General features: G+C 41.3%; 1 protein-coding gene across 2 annotated transcripts in view; it reads left to right on the top strand.

Moving 5' to 3' along the window:
* The window catches only part of LOC126394514 (whirlin-like), a 139,729-nt gene that overhangs the window by 36,067 nt on the left and 77,320 nt on the right, over positions 1–26,342 (top strand). For both annotated transcript variants that reach the window (XM_050051357.1, XM_050051356.1), the window contains exon 2: positions 19,421–19,597. In XM_050051357.1, coding sequence (XP_049907314.1) covers positions 19,421–19,597 — 177 coding nt within the window. The remainder of the gene's footprint in view (positions 1–19,420; positions 19,598–26,342) is intronic.

Raw genomic sequence — 26,342 nt, 5'->3', positions numbered from 1 at the left:
CTTAAGGCTCTTTTGAAAGCAGACACAGTGAATGACATTTTTACATCAATCTCATTCCACACCTGTGGACTTCTGCACACCACACTGAAGCTTGTACATTAAAGTTTGTGTTTTTTACCCTTTATAAGATGCATTTTTCTAGTCTCATATGTATGAGAGGAAAACTCAGTTGGAGTAAGGTCACAGCATCTGTTGTTGAGCTCAAGTACAGCATTATAGAGTGAACAAGCATTGTGAAAAAGATTCCATTCAGTGAGCTTCAGAAGACCAAACCTATGAAAAAGAGGTGTCAGTCGAAACATTTACCTCAGACTAGGACATGACATATAACAGAATCTGTAATTTCATAAGATAACTAAATAAGGTATTGCATCATATAAGTTTATAATAATATGAGGCTCAAATAAAGACTTGTATAAGGTTAAAAGTGCTTTAAGTTGAAGGAAAAGCTTTGTTAATCAAATAATTATTAAAAAAAAAAATGGACATTTGTATTGTTTGTATTAGGCTAATGTGTTAAACAATGAAACTGTTTTTGCATGGTTGTCCTCCCCGTGTTTGTGTGTACAGAAAGCCAAAATTCAGTAATTCAGTAAAAAGAAACGTCAAAAATTCAAATTCACACTGACACTAGGGATGCACTGATTTTGAAAGTCTGGGCCATTACTTATACAAATACTGGTACCAATACTGATAAGATGCCGATTATGATATTTAGAATAACAATTTGACTGATAGCTGATACCAGTGTTTTTATATTATTGTTTATTTTGTTTCTGTTGTTATGTACTCCCTCTTCTGTGCCAGCAAAACAAAGAGATCTACAATCTAAAAAAAATATGAGTGAACTGTTAGAAAGTCATTATGCCCTTTATTACGCTACCTTTGAATGAGCACAAATTCAGTCACACAAATTTATGAAACAACCTTTAATATAACCTTTACAAGATTACATACAACACATCATGAGATGTTTATAATTAACCTTCACCCAGTTCTCATTTTTACTGAATGGGGCTTGAACACATCATAATGTTACTTACAGAAATACAACCTCCGTCAGCTGGTAGTTCCGGCCACCGGCTGCAGATAGCTAATGTTATTTAGCTCTCCTCCTGCTGATTTTAACACAGATTTGTTGTTCACAATGTAGCATTATCAGGAAAGCAATAGTGTGTTCTCTCATGCAGCGATAGTAAGTTTACTGTGTAAACTTTTCCTCCCACCCTACAGGTAAAACACCTTCTTCATCCCTAAGGTGTCCTGTAGAAGATCTCTGTTCATCCCAAACATGTCTTCCATGGTCTGTGGGATCAGCTGCTACTCGCCCTCTCCTCACACAGCAGTGACATCACAGAGCCCATCTGCTAAACAGTCACTGTTTCTTTTTTTGTACCTGTGCAGAATTGATGTGACACAACAGAAAAACATCAGCCACTTCCATCGATGAATGTCATCTTATTTGCCGGTAGGCCGATGGCAGCCAACAAGGCGAATATCGGACAATACTGATGTTCCAGCCGATAAATTCAGTGCATCCGTAGCTGACTCCTAATTTACCTGTATTTCAAAGTAATTTATTTTACTGCAAACCAGTCAACAGTGTTTAAATACAGAACTAAATTAGAACCAGCATACTTTTTCCACAGAAAAACACGATATTTACACTACACATATTCACACAAAGCACACTGTATTGAGTAAGTGTTTAACAAATCATTTTTAGTGCTGGACTAGCCATCAAATATTATATGCCTTTTTGGGAGTAACAACACAGTGACTTTAAGTGCCTGGTCGCTGCAGGGACCCAATGAGTCACTCACATCTCTGTGGTCACATCAGCCGACGCTACAACAGTAATGCACCCATATACTGAGATTCAAGCATTCAAAAAGCCCACATTGAGCTGATGGGCAGAGCTAACAACTGACAGACTTGGTGAAGTGAGTGGAAAGAAACACGTGTGACTATGTCCGGTTTTCAAAATAAGGTGGTAAAGTTCTAGTGTAAGATTTATGGGGATTTCATGGCATCTAGTGGTGAGGACTGCAGACTGCAACCAGCTGAAACTTCTCTCGGTTTGAATTCTGTCAGTGTTCATTGTTTAGGTGGTTTTTACTGGGAGCTGAATTTACTGCAGAGGTCTCTTCCTCTCCAAAACAACTGGTAAAGTGATAAAAACCAGTGACGATGGATAAAGCTGTTTCATATTATACATTAAGGGCCGCTAACCGAGCGCCTGCTAATCTGTACTCACCTTTTTCTCTGGTAACTTGAGATCCAGACGTTCAGGAGGTTTTTACCTGGAGCTGAATTATCCGCAGAGATCTTTTTCTCTCCAAAGCAAACAGACCTGGTAATATAAATCAGAAAAAGACTGAATACAGCAGATTTACGTTGATGATTTGAACTTCTCTCTCAGTCTGTCTTTTTCATGCTTCACAGAACTACTTCAGTCACTTTCTGAGTGTAGAAACAAATGCAACACTATGAATGCCCACGACTTTTCACCCCACCTCAGAGTGTGACCATTGGGAAATGGTTTTGCTGTTGAATGTGGTACAAGAATCACTTCATGAAAACTAATTTGTTTGAAGCCTACTGAAGCCTTAAAGTCTGTAACAATACATTGAGAATCTTCAGTATTTACCCAACTGTGATTTAGCTCATGAAATCTTTTACATTTACTATTCTTAACACACAGGGTGTGATGTGTGAACTGTAGATTTAGCATTGGGTGGGCCTTTCGACTCTTCTGGTTAAATCATTGTTGCAAAATAAATGTGCAGCTGTGTTCAAGGTTGTTGATATAAGTCGATGGAAGCTGACTGTGTACATGGACACATAAAAAAAAAAAAAAAATCACATGTAGCTTTCAAGGTGCGTTTGGCAAGAAACAATCATTAACAGCGATTCCACTTTGTACAAACCTGATAAAACATTTTAGCAGCTTAAAAAGTTTACTTTTGGACTCTAGGTAAGTTATGGTTGAATTACAAATATTGGAATGGAATGGAATTTAGATTTAAGCTCTGATTTACACTCCAGACTGGCCTTTCTCATCGCAACAGGGGCAAGGCTCATCGTTATTGCAGTAAGAAGCGTAACTAATAGAATCATTCATGGCCACAGGAGGGCAGAGAAACTCAAAAGAAGCTGAGAGACATACAGCCCTCATAGAATTGTAATTGCTTATCAGTAGGCAACTAAAGCTGCAAGTATGCTTCATTAGAATAGCTGAATAGTTTCTGAACCTTGACATTCAGAATCTGACATTCACACCCACTTTATATTGTTATTGGTCAGGTGTGTGGGCATGAGAAAGTAAGCAGGGTTTGGCCTTCTTTCTCTAGCTCTTATTTCATGCTTCACGTGACACGATGAATACCTTCAAGGAGAGTCTGAAATTGTGTGCTGTTATCTCCATATTTAATGACATCATGGTTCCCCTTGTCTCTGCTCTGTCACCCTACCCTCCAGTGTGGCTGTTTGTAATAGAGCTTTGATTCTCTGCCTGAACCAAAAGCGGCAAAAATGAAGTCAATGTTTAAGTGCCAAAACTGCAGTTCCTCTAAAGGCCACTTGAGGCGAGAGCGAGTCAATCTAATAGACTCCCCAGCTGAAATAAAAATGTTTACAGCCTGGAACAAAAAAATGTTTTGGTCTCTATAGCTAATTTCGACATTCATGACAACTGTGAATTTTATATAACTCAAGCATTTCAGTTTTATGAAGGCTGAAAGTTATGCATAAATAAAGGAGTGGCTGCTGTCTGTGCATAGTGTCATTAGTTTCTTAGTCAGACCACCCTCACTCCTCCACAGCTCCACCCTCTTGTTCAAACATGGTCACTTCTGGTCCAAAAAAATCAAGATGGCAAAAGGCAAAATGCCAAACTTGCTTCAAAATTTTATACAGTCTATTCCCAAACCCGGAATCTCTCAACATTATTCCAGGCTTGAATCAGGTTAGGTTCTTGCCAGTCTCCTGGTGTTCTATTTCCATATGAATTAATGACCGGTTAAGTTTCACTTTACCTGTGCTTAGCACTCTCCTGCTCCATCTTAGAGTACTAAGAGTGTGATACTCTAAAAAGGAACAGTAAATTCTAACAGTGTCCTAAATTTAAAAAAAGGGTCCAGTTTGTACTGAAGTGTGCACTGACAACGCGCTCTCATCCCAACTCCAATATACATTTTCACAGGAAATGTACAGTTTCTGAACTTTAGATGCATACAATCTTTTTCAAAATACACTTACATTAAATATACTGTATATGGCTGTGACAGGTTCAGTTCAGCCACATTACAAACTGGCGCTGTCCGGTGGTGTACCATACTGCTGTGAAAGGTGACTTTTGGTGTTGGTGTCTGATGCTGAAATCACTGACCAAGTGTCGGTATTTGACGACTTTGATGACAGAAAGAGAACAGGCTGGCTCTTGCACTCAGAGTAGCTATTGATGAATGCTCCCCGATATGTCTGTTACCGTAATGAAAATGGCTGGGGGTTAGGTTTGGGCCATGTGGGGTCGAGCCTGATTTTTTGGGCGCAATCAAAGCTCTAGTTTTAAAATAAATTTGATTTATGATGTCTCAAACTCAAATGAAATATACCTGATTTGAATCCAAATGCATTTTAAGTTTTGCTGCCAGTTTTCCCTACATAAACAACGAAAAGCTTACCCATACTTGCTTGACTAAACCCAACTGTTAGTTATAAGTGCTAATGAAGTGACAAACAGCTGAGAAGAGTATGTCCAAGTCATGTTAGTGACAATAATTTATGTGTTAATTAATAAGTAATTTGCATTGCATTGTTCTTGCTCATTTCAAAAACCTTCCACATCCATGGTGCCTGAGCACTGTATGAGCAGGTGGAAAGTGTCGTTTATCTTCCATCCCCAAATGATCTGTGGTATGAAACCTTCCCAACAACACTTTGCTAACCTTCTTTGCCACTTATTCCATTTATATTCCTAAACATTCTTCTGTTGGGCTGCTTAGACAGATTTGTGAACAGCCAGAGAAGTATATGAGGCTCCTGCAGATTCTTCTATATTTCACACACTGCTCTGAGACGATAAAGCCAACAGTTAAACTATCTATAATTACTTCCTCTTAAAGACTGATCACCTGTCACAGCAGCTCTCCATCATCCCTCCTCATACCTCTCCAAACACAACCAACTGAGCTGTCACACAAAATGGGGAACTTTTCATGTCCCATCAAATAGCTGTTGTGCCACAGTAATGGTGACATATCTGGGAGAGCTGTGGGATGGGGATCATCCATCATCGCACATAAAGTCAGGGCAGATGTGTAGACCAGACCCAGTTTCAAACAAAGAGGAGGACTAAAATATCCTCCTGAATATCACCCAGATATCCTGCATGTACATGTAGGAAGTTGTGTTGCTTTGCTGAAAGTTAGTCAAGTAGAAATTCTATTTCGCAAAAATTTGTTAAAAACATGTTATTCAAGATAAACAAAGGTTTCTGAGGTAGCAGCAAGTTTAGGATGTTGTTATGTATTCTCATGCAATGCAGTTGGGACATAAATGGTACTTGAGAGAAATGTAAAGTGTACTAAAAGGAACATTATGGTGAGTTACAACTAGTTCTTGCTTTGATAGTCCAGGCCATTGTCTATTTTAGTGATGGTAACATTCTACTAACCAAAGTAACACAGTGGCATCAGTAAAGCTAGCAGCCCATCCACTACATGGAATGTTTGCATTGTTCCTTTCTCCACGAATACATGACATTTGCACACATACATATCAGGTCAACATTCCTAAATTGATGTAGTATATGAGCTGACATTGTCATCGGGAGGTGGAGGGGATGGTGGATGGACAAACAACAAAACCGGTTGAGATTAAGCGAGTCATTGTAGTGTTTCCAGTGGCTTTTTAGGCAATAAAAGTGGGTGTTTTTTTAATGCTCTGTCACTGTGTTCCACAGGGGGGGTCGGGGGTCCGGTTTGGGGACCTCAGAATTGTGTCTCTGCTTTTTGTTGGCTTCATCACAACGTGACCTCCAATAGGTACTGGGGGGGTTGCCCCTTTGGATTTGGAGAGAGTTAATGCCTCAAGCGAGAGAGTTCAAGTACAGTATCTTGGAGTCTTGTTCACATGCAAGGGTAGAATAGAGTGTGAGATTGATCAGCAGTTTAGTGCAGCATCTGTGGTGATGCAAGCGCTGTACCAGACTGTCGTGGTGAAGAGGGAGCTGAGCCAACCCTACCCTATGGTCATGATCTTTGGGTAGTGTCCAAAAGAATGAGATCATGGGTACAAGCGGCTGAAATGAGTTTCCACCATGGGGTGGCTGTGTTCAGCCACAGAGATAGGGTGAGGAGCACAGACATCTGGAATAGAGCCGCTGCTCCTTCACGTTAAATGGGGTCAGTTGAGGTGGTTTGAGCATCTGATCAGGATGCCTCCTGGGTGCCTTCCGTTAAAGGTGTTCCAGGAACTGTCCCCCTGGTAGGAGGCCCTTGGGTTGACCCAGAACATGCTGGAGGAATTACATATCTTGTTTGGCCTGGGAATGCCTTGGGGTCCCACATGGAGGAGCTGGAAAGTGTTGCTGGGTAGAGGAAAATCTGGGGTGGTTTGCTTGGCCTGCTGCCCCCGCGACCCAGTCCACGATAAGAGGATGAAAATTGATGAATGGATGGATGGATGGTTCCCTGGTCTTGAAGTCAATGGGTGTTTTTTTACTGGGTTTTCAGTTAGATGCCTGAAATAAGGTCTGTGGTTAACACAAGCTTGACAGATTTTCTTGTTTTTTCTACAGCATAAAATATGTCAGTAAATTCCCCACTTGTGCATTTTTAAGCTTTTATGTGTCTTAAAAAACGCAGTTGCTAACAAGTGGCTAAATGAGACTACAGACCCAGTCTAATGGCCCACCACTGGTCCCATTTCTATTTTCTTAGCAAAAAGTCTACCGTGCATTATGAACAAATATAAAAAAGTGCAGTTTTCCCATGCTTCTGTCCCGTTCATTCTCCGTTTAAATTGTGTTTGTGGGACTGCAGTGTCTTTAGGCTGGAGGAGCTCAGCGTGCCAACAGTCTACTTAGTGTACTGGAACCATCTGCTGGGACTGCATTGTTTCTCCCTGTGGATGGGAGAGGCTGAGGATTGAGTGCAGGGATTGCAGGGCAGAGTCAGCGCCAGAGGCTCTTTAGCTGAGTCAGATAACATTCGAGGTCAGACACTCTGCAAAATTCATTCAATCAATTCCAATAACAATTGATTTCCAAAACACCAGATTATTGATTTTGTGCTATGACACACATACAACTCTTTATATGCCAGGTTGGAGGTTAAAAAGTTACCTGACAAGCCTTTAAGGTTAATACGAAATAATAAAAAATGTACACAATGATGTCAGCAGGAGCGAGTGGGCTTCTTTCTCTTCTTGAGTCCTGGTTAAAAGCCTCGCTGCAGCCTCTGACAGCCTAAAGCTGAGCAACTGCCTGATGGTAGAGGGGAGTAAATAAGGCTTTGCAGTAATCAAGATGAGAGGACATAAAAGCAAGTATGAATCTCCCTTTGTCAAATAGAGTCAGGCACAATCTCATCTCTGCAGTATGTTTTAATTTGAGAAAACAGGACTCAATTAAAACTTTATGTCTTCAGCCAATTTATTCCCTCTTGGCAGCTGACCAATATGACCACTCACTAAAGTTAGGGACTGTGAGCCTAAAAGTATGAACACAGTCATCTGCTGTTCACATTTCTGCAAACCATGGATACATTACATTAGTATGTTAGTTTGGAGCAGATACATTGAACCCATAAAAATAGAATAGAAAAGACATTTGAGTGTTTGCTGTGGTCATTTGACTGGTACAAAAGAAAATGGTGATTGTTGTTAGTTGATATTGTGACAACACAGATTAGTGGGGCTGTAAAGTGTGTCACACTCACTAGTAGAACTCCATTTTGGCCTAATCTTACACCTCTTTTCCTTATTAAATAGAAAAACACAACCATACACCAATCCAAATTAATGTCTTTCACCAAACTCATAGAGTGCCCCAGTGATGAGTTCCTATTTTTCCAGTACTGGTTCCCTCGTCATGAAGTCAGTAGGTTTTTTGGTGAGATGTCTGAAACAAGGTCTGTGGTTAACACAAGCTTAAGAGATTTTCATGTTTTGTTCTACGACATAGAATACATCAATAATTACCCCACTCATGAATTTTGAAGGGTTTATGTTTGTTTAAAAATGCGGTTGCCAACAAGTAACTGAGATTACAGAATGTCATCATGCCAAACACATCTTTATAGCTGTGCTGTGGGGGCAACGTTGAGACATCTGAGCACAGTGTTGTTTGTTTATAGCCAAACATTGGGGATTGCATTCAGGCTTCAAAAATCATGAAATTGATGTTCATTTTGTAAAGATTATCATGCTGAACAAAATGTGTAAGTATCATAAACGTTGGTTTGGCACAGAGTTTATTCTGTGCAGTATCACATTGGGTTTTTGACGAGGGAACCAGAGCGATACTAACTTCTGCATTGGCCTACAGAAAAACGTCACCTGGAGCACACTATTTGTTGTCTAGTTAGTTAATCCACTGTTCCAACAATCAGCAATTAAGTTTGGTCGAAATTAAACTTTAATTCACAGAGTGAAATGTGAGAATAGGCTGATCTGCCCAATGTTCATCGCTACAGTCTCTCTGCCTGTCAGCTGCTGGCTGAGCAGTGGCTCTCACCCTTTATTCTGAACTACAGTAACATTACATCATGTTTCAACAACAATGTATTCTCATACAACGGTTAGTACAGTATGATGTCCTATGAAAATGCACACACAACAGTTCCTATGATATTCCATGAATTTGCGGCCCACGAATGACGTTACATCTTCATCTCGTGAAGTTACTTAACTAGTGTTACGGTGTTCAGGTTTACGAAAGTGTAGTTACTATAGTTAGGTTCAGAAAAAGAAACATGGTGAGGATGTACTGTACATTAAAATAACTCAAAGTTCACTCAAAGTTCATATGGTTCTTAGTCTGAGTGGGCGGAAGTTCGCTGCATAGATCAGCCTCTCATTGGGCGGAACGAGCCACCCGCTGAAGTCCCGCCCTACCACCTCCGGTTGTGTAGCAGTTTTCAACACGTCCTTTACTAACTTTTGCGGTGTTTGATCTTGCGGGGATGTAGCCATTTTTCTGCCATGGTTCGCGTCCTGTAGGCGATATTTGTAACCTGTTTCCCCCTGGCAATATTTTTGCAAGCGCACCGTTGCTGTGGCATCACCCAGAACGATTGTGACTGGTTGAAAGAAATACAAGCAGCCGGGGCGTTTTTTTCTCCAATCTTAAAGTGAGAGTCAGCCCAGCCAGACCTTTCTTTTCTTGAGAAAGGTCTGGTGAGCGAGACTATATGGTTCCAAACACCCTCCAAGCTTTCTAGGGGAAAGTCACAGAGGAAAGTCATGTGTTTTATGAGCCATCCACTGCCCCAATCTGCCTCCTACCTAGACCGCTTGGGACCACTTACTTCTTTACCCCCATTAGCACATTGGTCATGTGATCGCAGCCTTCCACAGTACGTGAGTTATGCACTAATTACTGGCTCATCATTACGTGGGATATATACGAATTTTGGTGCATTTCTTTTTGTAGGAAGACCAAGCCATAACCCACGAGGCAGGAAAATGAAGCCAATGTAAAAGTGCCATAAACAGCAGTTCATTGAATGGCCACTTGAGGATGGCTCCAAAACAGAGTCAGTCAGAGTCAAAGGGTAGTCAATCCCCATGTTAAAATGCCCAACTTTACAACAGAAATAAACATGTTTACAGCCTGGTTTTTGTATAGCTAATTTGCAACATACATGACAACTGTCATCAGCCGTCTGCTGACAATGTTCTCGGCGACTTAGTCTGATCCACCCCTCACTCATACACAGCTCCAGCCTCTCATCAAAATATGATCACTACTGGTTCCAAAAAAACAATATAGCGATATCTGAAATGCTCAAACCACTGGGTGACATCACGGTAGTTACGTCCATTATTTATACAGTCTTTGAGGAATACATGCGAACAGTGCATGAGACCAGCCTATTGAACAGAAGCAACAAAAGAAACAGGAAATTGCGGTAATATTTTAGAAATAACAAAGTGCGTATTTAAAGCCGTTCAACTACACTGCTTGTTTGGTCATTACTGTAAAATTGTACCTCAGTGAGTTGATTCTCTGCAAATCTCTTTGTTCACATTGAAGTTTATACGGAAGTTTGCCTGCTACAAGGGTTGCAATTGCAATGGTACATGTAAAAGTCCTGACCATCCTGCTATGTTGATTTGAATAGGAGTGTCTGTTCTACTCTTATTTTTATTTCCATGGCTGAAATATTACATTTTAACAACGCTGTGGTTAGGTCGAGGCACAACAACCACTTGGTTATGGTAAGGAAAAGATCATGTTTTGGCCCAGAATACTTGCTTTTGGTGGCACAGCAATCAGCTGCTAAAAAACATTGACATTTGGTGCCTAAAAAGCCACAGAAAATGCAGCAATGCTCGCTAAAAAATGATGTGCTACGTAAGAAACATACAAATGTAACCATGGGTTGCAGAAATATACAATCCCAACATTTTCCTCTGACTGGGTTGGGTTTAGGGAGCTGGAAGGTATCACTAGCTTTCCCCATCCACACCCCATGCTGCTTCTTTTTCAGGAGCAGAATGAGACTTCTAGCTCTGCTCTGAAAACAAAATTTCTGAGAACTCCCATGCAAGCTAAAGTAGAATGCAATATTATGACAGAAAATCGTTTTCTTATTCATAACTATAATCAATTTTACATTAATATGAAGAATATAAGTTTCTGCAAATGCGTCAGTTTTGTAAACCAAAGAACATAATTTACCAACTCTACTTTATAAAGTGGACATTCAGTTTAAATTTGGTTTTATTGATTATTTTGTAAAGTAGGTGTCACATTTTCACAAGATGGATATTTCAATTTAGACCAAATCCTTTCTGTTGATTAGACTGCATCTCCTTCGCTATTGGTTTACAAGACTGGGCCCAGCTTGCTCAGACAAACTGAAGTGAAACCTGTTTTCAGGGAGTCTGCGTTGATATACAGCTAGTGTTATTGAAAAGGCTGGCAGGGTGAATTATGCCCTGTCAGAGCCTGCACAAATTTCAGCCTTGGGCTCAGCCAACAATGAAGCAAGCCAATTCATCATGTCTGTGCAGGGGACAGTGCAGGGCAGGTTACTGTAGCTGGAGTGGGGTTAATGAACAGTGCGTAGCCTCACACCTGACGAGGACACAAATGATGGAGCTGTTAAAATACTGCTGCTTAAATAGCTGTGTTAAGGTGTCTGTCCCAGTTTATTTTCTGCTCTGTATCAGCTGCTGTCACATTATTGCACCATCAACATGGCAGCTTCGTTTCTCCATTTGTTTTAGTTAACAAATGTTTTTTGGAAGCAAAGTTGCTCTAGAGGCATAATTAGTCTAATTTCTGCATGGCATAAATCTTATAGCCAGAGCAAAAGCACCATACATTTTTAAAAGCACATTAGCTAACTGGCAAACTGAAGGACACAGAGGACATTTGATTTTATATTTTAGTTGACGAAGCAAGAGCTCTGATTGAAGCAATAATTAAAAATCACATTATATGTAGTACATGCAACCACGGCCATGCAGAGACTTTTAGAGGGGCAGGTATCCAAAGTTAAAAAGGAACACATGGAACAATATTTTGAAACACCATACACCAATATAATTTACAGCATAACCTGCTGAATTATAGCAAGCTACATTCAGTCAGAACCTAACATGAAATCTACAACAAATGAATCATTCTATATCATTGTATGCAATTAGAGGGAGACACTGATAAATAAATAAAAGGAATTTATTAATGTGTTATAATGTCATTGCTCTGGAATTAATTCAACTAAATTAATTGCATAAATCAACTTTTGCTGTGAAAGTATTTTAAAAATTGAAATTCAAATGAATTTTGGCAGATGTGTCATAGTAAAGCTGTTGGATTTTGGACACAATTGCCCCCTTGCGGGGCACCCAATAGCTCAGAGGGTGGAGCAGGCAATTCATGTACAAAGGCAGTGTCCTTGCCGCAGCAGCCGTGGGTTGGATTTCAGCCTGCAGCCCTTTGCTGCATGTCATCCCCTCCTCTCTCGCCCCCTTTCACACTCACTATTGTCCTTTCAATTAAAAGCAAAAAGCTTGAAAAAAGTGGAGTGAGTGAACAGCTGAATCACATCACAGAGAATACTAAGTTATACTAAGCAGGAATTGTAGGCCACTGCTTATAAACAGTCAAAGTGAAAATGAAAGCCAACCTCCAGATTTGCTATATTTGCATTTTTATTGGCGCTGTGTTCGTAGCTTCCTCTTGGATGCATGTTGATAAAGCCAATCTGACCTGTGTGCTGCGCCCAGGAACATCCTGAGCACAGCAAAATAAGAATAAATTAAGAAAATATAGACAGAGGGAAGAGTTTCTGCAGATAAATACACAATTACACACATCTAATGGGTTATGAATGATTGAGAGGGATTATTTTGTGAGTCTATACATTGTTTTTAGGAAAATTCTGTATAGTATACCTTTAAGGAAACATATGGTGATAAAATTCTCATGCCACTTCTTGTCAGCTTTTACTGAGGAGCAATAGAAAGCATCCTGTCTGGAAACAACCAGTTAACATGGTTTGTGCTCGGCCCAGGTACCTATCGACTGAGCATCAGTGATACCGGTGAATTGAGGTGCCTGTGCTGAGCCCAAAGAATATTAAAAACACAATACCCACCCCAGCAACGGCCTGTTCACCCTGCTGCTGCTATCGGGCAAGTAATACACAAGTATCCTCTGCTGTACCACCAGACTACAGAGCAGCTTCTTTCCTCAGGCTGTGAGACTCCTCAACTCACCCTCTGTACTCCAACACAAAACATAGTTGTGTTCTTGTTTGTTTTTCTTTTCTTGTGTAGCATAAATGAACTGCAGCTTGCATTTTGTTGTGCAACCCTGCATTGTAGAATGACAGTAATTGAACCTTGAGCTTAGTTGTACAGTGTGTTTATCAGAGTTTTTTCACTGAAAACTGCTGCTGCTGCGGGAAGAAAGGTTGATGAGAGCGATGAAACTGAACGAAAACAACGCCGCAACATCCTTCACATTACACATAGTCATTACACTGTGTAATGACACATTACACAGAGCCATTGCTTATGCAAAAATATTGATAAGTGCAGCCACAAGGCTTTATTTTTGAGTGGATAAAGTGCTGCTTCAAATGATAAGCTGATTACACACTTTGCCAGCCACCTCTTCCATGGTTGAACTATGACAGAACTAGGGGTTTGGAATCACCAGAGGCACCATGATATGATAAGATCACGATACTGAGGTCACAATACAATATTATTGCGATTTTAAGCATGTTCCAATATGCTGAGTAGCAGGCACACTGTCAGCACACCAACAAACCCATATTTACATTTACATTACAGACGACACCAGCAATCAGACATTGTTTTCCTGCAGTCACTTATATGATGGTTTTGCATATCCAGACCTGTCTCCACAGCCTGGAGCTAGGTCTGCAATCACTGATTATCCCTCTGCTATAGGGGGAAAAAGCTCTGATTTGTTTTTGTTTCTTTAAACCAATCACAACCAGGTTTGCTGGCACTAAGCCCAGGATGCAGCGATGGTGCTTCTGCAAAATAGTGTGGGGGATGAACTTGTTTTGGTGTTATATTTGCATGTGGGGAAGCAAGCACTGTCATTATAATAGCCCTGCAGGAGAAAACACCACAAAAACAACAGTTGTATGTCACTGTGTGATTCAACTTTTACTGATAAAATGACAATCATGATTTGATAATCAGATCCCTGGAGGTGAAGCCTGACTATACAGTTGCTTGCAGAAGTTTGGGCACCCCTGGTCAAAATTTAATTTACTGTGAATAGCTATGCAAGTAAAAGATGACCTGATTTCTGAAATGCATCAAGTTAAAGATGAAACATTTCTTCAATATTTTAAGCAAGATTATTTTTTATTTCAATTTTTTACAGTTTCAAAATAACAAAAAAGGGCCTGAAGCAAAAGTCTGGCACCCTGCATGGTCAGTGCTTAGTAGCGCCCCCCTCTGGCACGTTTCAGGGCTTCTCAATGCTTTTTGTAACCAGCTAAGAGTCTTTCAATTCTTGTTTGGGGGATTTTCACCCATCCTTGCTGCAAAAGGCTTCTAGCTCTGTGAGATTCTTGGGCCGTGTTGCATGCACTGCTCTTTTGAGGTGCATCCACAGATTTTTAATGATGTTTAGGTCAGGGGACTGTGAGGGCCATGGCAAACCTTCAGCTTGCTCCTCTTGAGGTAGTGCATTGTGGATTTTGAGGTGTGTTTAGGGTCATTGTCCTGTTGTAGATGTCATCCTCTCTTCATCCTCAGCTTTTTTACAGATGCTGTGATGTTTACTTACTGGAATTTAACTGAATCCTTTCCTCCCTCTGCCTGTGAAATGTTCCCTGTGTCACTGGCTGCAACACAAGCCCAAAGCATGATGGATCCAACTCTGTGTTTAACAGTTTGACAGTTAATTCTGCAGCCTTTTTTCTCCAAACATACCTTTGCCCCCAAACGTTTGCATGCCACTGTATACTTAAGCTATGGAAGAGCTCACCGGACCCATTAAAACTGAAGACGATTAGCTGGCTGTATGTGGCTCTAGCATTCTTACGACGATCACAAATTACAGAAGCTCGTGTGAAGTGGAACAGATTGATGCGTTTGGGAAGTCGATGTCACTGTCACATGCTGCTCTCAAAGTTAAAAGATGTGACTGGCTGTGTCGGAAATCAGATCAACATTGGACACAGGAGTTCAGTGAGACAAAGAGAGTCTGGGTTTTTCTGAGGTGCATTCACATGTTATTTGCTGTAGATTATTACAACCATTCATGAAAACAACAAAGCAGACATGCCTTATTGCCGAATCCAAATCTTCATAAAAATGTGATATTTTTAGTGTGACAGTTGTTAGCTCGGAGGTTGTTGTTGTTTCTAGTAGCGAATGGGATTTGGAAATGCTAATGCATAGTGGAACAGAGAATGCCACAGCCGAAATCATCCACCCAATGTCAGGCTTAAAGCCACAGTCTACATCAGTAAGTCAGACCACTCATATGACTACTGTAATTAACAGCTGGTGAATTGTGGAGACATTGTTGACCAGAGACAGATGGGTGAGCCGATGAAGGAGAGTTCTTTAATCAAATCAAAGTTCTCCGATGTGATGTTAAATGTGGTCCATAAAAAGCACAGAGAAACACTGCTATAAGAATGGCTACATAGAAAAGTCTGGAAGCAACTAAGGAGGAAAGGGAGGAAGAGGATGAGCTGGTTTTGCTGAAAATAACTCTGAGGACTGCAGGTGAGGGCCTCCTGTCTGCCTTCAGACTGCTCCACACTTGTTTGTTGGTGACAGGAGGTGAGGCTGACTGATTGAATTTAGGTGGAAATCTCACCTCACTCACCATCAACCATTCATCATCTGTACAGCTTTGGGGGCTTTGATGCTCAGGTACTCTCAGCTACATCTGTATGGACAGACACAAGGCTCACATGCTGTACAGCCTCTTGTCAAAAGTACACAGAGTTAAAAATCCAGCCAGTGTGTTTGGATGTGATGGTGATCACAAGTGGGGACACCATCACATCCAGTGTGTGGTGGAGCATCTCGACCCATTGACTGAGCACACTAGTCCTTGGGTGCGTCTGCAACTTTTGACAGTGATAAAGAAGCTCAGTAAGCGCTGAATTATGGCCGCAGCACTGCTGGAATGACACATTGCAGTGCTGAGACACACACTGATCATCCATCAACCCTGCAGGGACAGCCATCCATAAACCCCACAGCACCAAATCGTTGGGAGGGAGGCGAGCACAGAAGAGGACAGGCCACTGTAATTAGATAAGTTGCGGTGGACAGGAGAAAGAAAAAATAGAGGTACATTAATAGTATAATTCTTTATTGATTCCTGAGGGAATTCATCCACACGGAGGCCAAAGGTCATGTCCAGCTACAGAACAGCAGACCTTGGGCCAGTGGGGACTGTGTTTTGCTCAAGGACACTTTAGCAGAGCAAATGATTGGGGTCAAACCTGAGTCCTTTATCAGAAGGGTGAGCTGCCAAGAGTACTAAAGGAGGAGTAGCCTAATGATTATGACAGTGACTGAAGTAATGTTGCAATTTGTTTCAGAAATGAAACATGGATTTCGTCTTAGTTTTTATTATCAAGATCTACTTTTGGCTTGTCATCATCTCGTTTTCAAAGTTGTTGACGATTTTTTTTTTTTATCATAGTTTTCGTCAACGAAAATTAACACTCAGTATAGGTGCTACTTGGTAAAACTAAATGAAGAAATACGACAGAATAATTAAACGCTTTTATCTTGACCTAACAGAACTTTACACTTGTATGCCTGGATCACACTACACTTCTGTCTGTTCCAAAAGTCACTATGTCACATCAGGCGATTGTGGAGTCATAAAATCGTGCCATGACTTGGCCGACAGATATGACACACTACACGAAGGTCCACACTAATCGTTATTCTTGTCCTATCTCTATTACTTTTACTATTATTTCAGTCAGTGTCTATTCATGTGCCAACTGAAATGTTATTATGGTAATGTAAAAAAGTGCCAGCAGATGGCAGGAGCTACATTTGAAATACCATACGCACATAAAAGTCACTGAATCCTCCACAACCAAGTTCCTACAAATGTTTCACAATAAAAGCCTATTTAGAAAATTATGGGATTCTGTAACCGAAGTTAAAAGGGGCTTTTAATTTGAAACAGACACCGGAAGCGTTGAGTTTGGAACGCTGGCTCGATATATTAACTTCATCAAGGCAAACGGGAGCGGATAAAAAGTAAAAATATAAAGATACAGAGAAATAATAACGGCCTGTTTATAATGTAGTCTGTTTCAAATGAAGCTGGTAGCCTCTGCAGTTGTGGTGAGTAAAAGCCCCGCCACTATTTGTTAATGTTATTACTTTATGTCCGTCTCCATTATGAAAAAGTAACATTGTTTGCTAGCTTGATGCTAATGGCAGTAAGTTAACGTTACTCAGCAGGTTAATAAAGTGCCTCTGCTGTTTCACGCCATCATTTTCCCCTTTTTACTCTGTGTGGTGACGTTCCTAGAGAAAATATCAAACACCCTGGGGTGTTGTTGTCATACAGTCGTCTATGGCAGCTTATCGCTATGTGTTTATATTGGTCAAAGTGGCGGCTGTGACGGGAGCAGTTGTGAACGACAAAAGAAAATCATACATGCTCCACTTTCTGTCGGAACGTCGTGAGGCGTGAGGGGGAGCTTCTTTGCCAGGGCCTACCCAGATTCTAGGATCACCAATGGGTCAGTGATCAGGCAAGTGGTGATGCACAATTCTGGCATCCTTGCCAAGAGAAAAATCACGATTAGACAGACTTCATAAATCACATAAAACACTAAATGACAGCTGCATCCAACACCATTTAAATCTAGCCAGGACTATGTGAGTAATCCAAGATTATTGTCTTGGTTTCTGGGACAGTGAAACCCCAACGGCAGTTGCGGAAAATAAGAAAGAAAATCTAAAAACGGTGGCACATTGCCCTGATGTCTGCAGGGACCATTGCGCAGCAGAACCATCTGACCCCTGCTCCAGCTGCCTCTTGAGCCAGATTTAAATACTGAAGTTGTGTTGTAGTGTCCCCAGCAAGTCCCACTTATTGCTTGCTCCCATGGACCAGAGAGTCAGAAAAGAGCCCAAAACATGAATACAAGGTAACACAAGATACAGTGAAAGAAACTGAGAGAAAAATGCAAAAAGTAAGCAGCTTTCATGTCTCAGAAACTGCCAAATGTGTTCACGGTGATGCTGATAGGCAGGAATCTGAGCAGTTGTTTTCAGATAAACATCACACTGACTAAAAATAGTGCAAAGATACAGCCTTCAGACCCTTTGTTTTTGAGCCACATTGTTTGGAAACGTGGGAGACAATGAAACGTGTGAAAAATGTGTCTCTATTGGATAAGACAGATTTAAAACAAAAGGGAAAAAGAGAGCCTCTGAAACTGTGGGACACAAACACAACATTCTGTCTGGGTTTCACTTGAAATGAGCAGACAAAACTTAACGCAGTAACACAGCTTAAGCAAACATCATAACAGTAAGTGATTTAAGACTGCACTATAACAGTTATTAACGTGTCCGCTCGTCTGTAATCACACAATTGTTTAGTTATACATTTATGAATATTTTTTCACTTTTTTTTTAATGTAGGAGAGGAATCTCATCCATATAAAATCTGACTCTGGCCTTCGTTCTCTTTGTTTTCTGGTGGTCCTTGCTGTGTTTCAGCAGGCGCCTGTGTGACTCACAGTGATAGTCAGCTCTGTGGCCTCAAAGCCTCCGCTAATTCTGCCCCTCTCTCATAAAACAACTAAATGATGTGACAGCAGATGCACAAAGCAAGGGAGCATCAGTGGTTAAAATAGCAAAGCTGACAGGGGTAGACAGCAGTAAAGCAACCCAATCGTCAGATAAAATGCTGGCTTTGGGAGTTTTTGCAGAACACAGATATATTACATTTGCAAGTTATTATTTAGCGGATACATTGAAACTTTACATTTAAACAGCACTGTGGTTAACTTAAAAGCTGCTGGAAAAAGAGCTCCGGGTTGTTAAAAAACATCAATTTGGAGAGGCTAAAAGCTGCAGTAAAAACAGCGACCAGTCCCCAAAGAACACCCACATTTGTGGGCTGAAAACTGCAGAAAAAACAGACACGTTTTTCTTAGAAGAAACATGTCTGGGGGTTAAAAAAGCTGCTGGAAAAAGAGCCATGGGACGCTATAAAGCACCCACGTTTGTGGGGCTAAAAACCTGCTAGAACAACAGTAATGGGTCTGAAAAAAGCTAATGTTTGGTGCCTAAAAAGCTGCATTAAATACAGCAATGACTTGCTGAAATACATCAGTTTTGTTGTTTGTTGGTCTTGAACAGTGGTCTGCAGCTTGGCAGACATCTTGCATAGCTGACACAGCATCAAAATCACAAAGTCAGTTCATACATCACTTTAGAATCGTTGATATGATACTTATGAAACTTACAAATGTAAAGTACTCGTCGTTTGCAGACATGTACAATGCCATATATTCCTCTGGTGTCTGGACTATGATACCCTTGTGTACAAGGCCAAGATTCTCTGCCACAAATGCCATATGTATTTGTCATGTTTATTTGGCCTTAAAAGCATTGTTGTGTGGGGTCATGAGGTCTACCAAATGCAGCACTTTCATAACCTCCCCATCCTCTCATGATGCAGGTGCTTAAGGGATGCAAGAAGCTGTCCATTTCAGTGTGTTCCATGGGTCGGATCCCTGGAGGCTACATCACCAACCATGTGTACAGTTGGGTGGACCCTCAGGGACGGAGTGTCTCCCCGCCACCTGACAGCCAGGAGGCCAACCAGTGGCAAGGACATGGCATGGAGGAGAGGACGGTAAGAACAATGTGTGTGGTGTTGGTGCAAGAGAAGAAAAGGTCCAGTATAGGAGGCAGCGGCTGTAGATGTGATGCATTGTACAGTCGAAAATGAATAAAAAGATCTGAAGAATAGACAGATAAGTGCGGTGCAGACTTTTAAAGGAAGTATTTTCAGAGAAAACTCTGAAAGCAAAGATACTGCTGCAGGTTTTTGAAATTGCATCTGTCATATTCAAAATAATTTATTTTTCAGGATGATAGTTTTTGTAATCGACCCCTCAGCTCATGTCTGACAGCATTCAGTTCAGGACTGGAATATTGTTCTCGGAGGACAGTCATCATGACCTTTGGTGCTGTGACATTTTAGAAGAGAGACTCATCCCACCACAGGCCTGTGACTCTGGCTGCTCCCCGAGAGAAGGTTTACTCACGCTGACTCATCTGAAAAATACACCCGCGACCATGCTTTTACCATAAATCACTATTCACCATTACATACTGATCTCTTTTTTAGAAATAAAAAGCTTGCTAAAACTAAGCCTGCTTACAATACAGCAGGAAAGTAAAACAAACCGTATAGTCAACTCCTACTCATAAATATGACATAATTGCAGCAATGTTTAAGTATTGTTTGCTTAACAATACCATCAATCTCTGTTCTGAAACTCACTCTGACCTCAAGACTTTCCACTAAAGAACACAGAGCTCAGCCCAGTAGGAAGCAGGGAGTGACAATAATAATCACAAATAAGCAAATGTAGATTCAGAGCCACAAGGAGGATGCCAGAGTGGATGTGGGTCTTTAAAATACCACATGAACAGAAGCAAGAGTGAGTAGAGCACTGATGGCTGGAGCACATCGCCATGATTGAAAAGGTGCCTTTGAAATATGTTGCAGGGAATGCAGTGCCATGTTAGTGTAGCCACTGACTTGACTGCCTGGACCATTTATTTATTTATTTTTTCAGAAAATGGTTGTATTATTGCATTGCATTTTCTGTTTAAGAAATATGAAACAATAAAGTCTAAAATAGCTATATAGCATTTTGGAAAGCAACATTGTTGTTTGTATTATCAGCAGCTTCTTATAGCTTAGTTTCCAAAGTCTCGTTAAGGACCACTATAAATCAAGAGTCCTGTTTGTGATGACTCCCCCTTTTACAAGTGTGTTTTAATGAATTGGGTCTCTACAGGGCAACAGTCAAGGCAAGGCAAGGCAGCTTTATTTGTAGAGCATATTTCATACACCAGGGCAATTCAGAGTGCTTTGCAGAGGAATAAAATATAAAACATAATAAAGGAAACAGATTTACAATAAAAGAGTAAAGAGAAAAAAAGATATAAACGATCAACTTTGTTACTAAATGATTTACAATTTCAAAAAAAAACACCATTAAAAATAGCAAAAGTGCAGACAAGTGGTGCAAAGATAGAAAGATAATTTAAAATTGAGTTTAAAATAATTTTCATTACAGAGTGGAATAGGCAGTGTAAAAAAGGAATGTTTTTAGCTTTGACTTAAAAGTGTTCAGAGTCAGGGCTTGTCTAACATCATCTGGGAGGTTATTCAATTGCTGCTTCACCATGTTTTGTTCTAACTCTTGGAACGGTCAGTGGTCCAGCTCCAGATGTTCTCGTTTGTCCTAGAAGGTTCGTATGTCACAAGCATTTCAGAGAAATATTTAGGGCTGTAGTCTCCTGGTCGACTAGTCGATTATTTGGTCGCTATGCTCTCGTCCGACCAAATTCTCATTAGTCGAATAATCGCTGTGTTACTTTCATAAGGAGAAAATTGCTACATCAACAGCTTTCAAGGATTAATCCTTTATTTCCTACAGCGGGGGGACAGGCTAAGTTACCTGTGAAAATGGGGGTGTTTTAAAAACACCCCCGACAGAAAGTTGAACTCGCCCACCATCACACTCAGTGTCACGGTGACGCAGACCTCCTGTCTGTTTCTGTAAGCTGAAACCATTTCCCTCAGTGGAAACAAAGCTTGTATTTACTTACTCACATATAAGAAACAATAAATTGTGAAAACAGTAAAGCCTCCACTAAAATAGCATTTTAAGTCTTGTGTGTGATTTATCCTTTAGGGATTTATACTTCGGGATTTATCCTGGCTTCATATGAGCAGAGGAAATCTCTGCTCGTCCCTAATGTATACAATGTAAAATACCATAGGCTGGCGCTAATAACGTTAGCATGTTGTCTTTGCTTGGAAAACGTGTTTAGTATAAGACAGTTGTTTTGTCGGTGAATGTTGTGAGCTGTAATGGAGCCAAACTATGTGCCGTTACCTTTGTTACATGTTGCTGTTGTCCCTGGTTTTATATGAGAAGAGGAAAAGATTGCTAGACGCTAGGCTAGTTTATACAATGNGTTTTGAATCAACTATATAAATAAAGTTTGATTTGAGCTAAACTTTACAGCACTTAACACAGTCCTCCACTGCTGACTAGTGTTTTGGAGGTGTAACTGCAGAGTGACACAGACACAACACCGCAGAAGTAAAAATAACGTGCAGATTTTTTTTCTTCCCACGACTAATCGATTAGTTGAAGATTATGTGCGACTAGTCGACCAAGATTTTCTTTGGTTGACTACAGCCCTAGATATATTCAGGCGCTGAGCCATAGAGTAATTTATACACAAGCAGCAAGATTTTGAAATCAGTTCTCTGAATGACAGGTAGCCAGTGTAAGGTTTTTACAACTGGAGTAATGTGGCCATATTTCCTAGTTTTTGTCAGGACCCTAGCAGCAGCATTCTAAATGAGCTGAAGTTGTCAAACAGCTTGTTTTGAAAGGCCTAGTAGTAGTAGCGGCCTTCAGTCTCGAGAGACCATGGCACATGCGCATTTGAATTGGATCAGGTGGTGCTAAGGGAGCAGTGCTTCGTATGGCTAATAAGTCCCACCCTCGAATGGCAGACTCTCTGGCAGTGATTACACTTGAATACACTGTTGCCTGCTGATTTGGGTGCTTTTCACCATGCTCTTTTTTCTGTTGCTGCTTGACTCAGCACAGTTTCACTCTTCTGGATTCCTTTCCAAACCTCCTGTCTCCAGCTGGCATGGTCATTGGCACTGTCCTCCCAGTTGTCTCCTCTTATGCCCATGGACTTCATGTCCTGCTTGCGAACATCTTTGAATCGCAGGTGGGGGCGGCTCGCTGGCCTGGTGCCAGTGGCAAGCTCTCCATAAAGCAGGTCCTTGGGGATCCTCCCGTCTGCTATGCGGTGGACATGGCCACGCCATCTAAGATGCCGCTGGTGCAACATGGTATAGAGGTTGGACTGAGCCTGTTTGAGGACTTTCTCATTCATCACATGAGCTAGCAATCGGATGTTAAGGATGCATTGTAGGTTACGCATGTGAAATGCATGGAGACGTCTTTCTTGCCTTGAGTATGTAATCCAAGACTCACTCCCATACAGCAGAATGCTGAGGATGCATGCATCGTTCTTCAGGCGGGATTCTATTTAGGCCTGGAGCCTTTCTAGAAGGTAGACGATCGATGGCTTTGCGTAGTTCCTCCAGGGATGGCATTTCATCTAGCTCTTCCATGATCGGCAGGCTGTCGATTGCCTCCATTGTAGAATCAGAGATGGTGCTCTCCCTGGAGTAAAGATCTGAATAGTGTTACACCCATCTCTCCATTTGCTTCCCCTTGTCTCTGATGATCTCTCCTGTTAGAGACTTAAAGGGTGTGGTTTTCTGCAGCGTAGGACCGATAGCTGTCTTTATGCCATCGTAGACCCTGCGGATGTTGCCTGCGTCAGCTGCTGCTTGAATGTTCTCGCAGATCTGCAGAAAGTAAGCATTTGCACAGTGCCTAGCTGTTTTCTGGGCTATGCTCCTTGCTCTCTGTTAAGCTTGCAGTGAGGACTGGGCGGGGCATAGTTTGTATTGGAGCAAAGCAGCACGCTTTTCTTCCATCACAGGACTGAGTTTGCCTGAGTGGGTCTCAAACCAGTCCTGAGACAGGCATTTCTTCTTTCCGAACACCTGCGGTGCTATGCTGTGCAATGTGTCCCTCAAGTAGATCCGTCTTTGCTGAGCATTACCTTCTGGCTGCTTGGTGGTGAGGGCCTTTTCCAGTGCCTTTTTGAACTCTTCCGCTTTCTCAGGGTGCTTTGTATTGTTGACATTTATACGCACCCTCCCTGGTGGCTGGGCATGGGGAATCTTCTTGGGTTTCAATGGGATGCTGCATCATACCAAGGAATGGTCAGTATCACAGTCGGCGCTCTGGAAGGACCGTGTGAGTAGCACATTTTTGAGGTGGCTCTGTCTGGTGATGATAAGATCTAGCTGGTGCCAATGCTTGGAGTGTGGATGTCGCCAGGAGACCTTGTGCTGCGGTTTTGTCCGGAAGAAGGTGTTAGTAATGCACATGTTGTTTTTTAGTGCATAACTCGAGCAGGTGCTGCTGACCATTTTCGTTTAGGCTACCGACCCCGAATTGCCCAAGACAGCCAGTCGGCCACGATCCAGAGTCAGCGCCCACTCTGGCATTAAAGTCCCCCAGAAGAATCAGCTGCTTCTGGCTTGGCATGCTCTGAATGGTTCTGTGAAGTTGAAGGCCTATAGACAGAACATTGCAGTAATCTAACCTACTGGAAATAAAAGGCATGGGTGAGCCTTGCAAGGTCTTGCTTTGACATTATACCTCTGACTCTAGCACTATTTTTTAGATGGTAGTAGGCAGATGACTTTACAGATTTGATGTAGCTGTGGAAATTTAAATCTGAGTCCAGGATAACACCAAGGTTTATTGCGTGACTCTTAGTAAGTAGACAGAGTGCCTCAAGATGAGAGCTAACACTCTGTCTTTGTATGCCGGCCTTATCTCTATTAAGTTGGAGAAAATTTTGATGTATCCAATCATTGATTTGCTCAATACAGTGGCATAGACATTCTATAGACCCATAATCACCTGGTGAAAGCGATATATGTATACTTGCGTGTCATCTGCATAATTATGGTAGGCTACTTTATTACTTTGTATGATTTGGCCTTATAGAAGCGTGTAGAGATTAAACAAGAGGGGTCCCAAAATAGATCCCTGTGAGACCGCACATGTTACAACCATCTACTCTGACTATTAGTTACGCATCGAGACAAAGTACTTTCTGTCATCACTTGAACTATTTAAGAAAAGTTCCAGTGTATAACACAGTTTTCTGGTCTTTGTAACAAAAAGGAATGGTCCACTGTGTCAATAGCAGAAAGGCAAATGTCATTCATTATCTTTATGAGTGCAGTCCCAGTGCTGTGATGGGGCTGAAAACCTGACTGAAAAATATCAAAGCAGTTGTTTAGCTTAAAAAAAGTTGCCACGTTGCTTTTTCTGTAACTTAAAAACTGTAAGTTTTAAATAGGCCAATAGTCGTTAAGTACAGTGGCATCAAGACTGCACTTCTTTAGGACAGGCTAATAACTGCAGTTTTCAAAGCACTTGGAAAAGTGCCAGATTGGAGGGAGACATTAACTATAAGAGTAAGTTGTTTTACCGGGCTGCTCAGCACAGTTTTGAGGAAGCTAGTGGGTAAAACATAATGGCAGTGGAACTAGGTCTTGAAGAGGACCTACTATGCTCATTTTGAGGCTCTTGTGTATACCTGTATTTTAGGTTTCTCCAAAAACACTTTTCCTCATACCTTGTGTGCTGTAATACCTGAATTCACCCCCTTTAGTACGTGTCTAGCCCTCCTCTTGAAAAGCCCAGTCTGCTCTGATTGCTCACCCCTCCAGGATCATCTGCATCTTGGAATCTCTGCACCGTCATTGTATCCAAAAAATGACTGTAACAGAGAATACTAGCACTTTCTACCCTGAAATTAGCATGTAGCTACATGTACATTAGCAGTGTAGCCTACCTCAGCTGGGGAATAACTGTAACAGAGAATAGCGGTGCTTTCTAAAAAATCACCCATAAAACCTTCTAAACGCAACCAAACATGTTCTAGCAGGAATATGATTCGAAATCAGGGAGAAATGTACAGCATTGGCAACCAGAGTACATGTTATCCTGACATTAGTATGTAGCTTCATTTAACAGTGTAAGCTACATAATGAAAACACTTGCCGTAGCATGCCAAGCAGATGACCATGTAAAGAAATCCAGCACACTATGATATCATACCTGTTCACAGGGATTACTTCTGCATACTTTAATGTCATTATTTGAAACTTTGGTCACATTTAATATTCAACATCATGTAGTGTAACACTATATAGCCTATAATACACAAAATTTGAAAAACCCCCACAATAGGTCCCCTTTAAAGGTGCAATATGCAACATTGAGAGTCTGGGCCAGGATTGCCTGCACATGACTCTCACCCCTGACACCACAAGCAAACACAGAGTTGCTAACAGTGCAAAAAGCAGCAACAGTGTTAACAAAGCTAAGGACAATGTCCACCAAAGCATTTTTTTAACCAGCCGAAACTGGGAGTGCTTGAGAGCGCATTGGAACTTTGTTTCAGCTTAAGTTATTTGGTTGCATCTGGTCACTGTGATACAGAATATCAACTCTTGGAGCTAAGAAAAAACAAACAAACACACAAAAAAAACCCCGGAAAGTATGCAGTGCTCAGCGCAGTATAGACGCCCAGCGCCTTGATGCACTGCTGGCGTTTGTAGCATAGTGTGGGCATTACACTTCTATGACAATGCCATCCTACCACCGTGGGTAGAGATACTGTTATCAGTGGTATTTGCCATATGAGTGCAGTGCAGAGGCGCTAATATG

The sequence above is a fragment of the Epinephelus moara genome, chromosome 8, assembly GCF_006386435.1.
Source record: "Epinephelus moara isolate mb chromosome 8, YSFRI_EMoa_1.0, whole genome shotgun sequence".
Taxonomy (NCBI): Eukaryota; Metazoa; Chordata; class Actinopteri; order Perciformes; family Serranidae; genus Epinephelus; species Epinephelus moara.
This window is presented reverse-complemented; position numbering and strand designations above follow the sequence as displayed.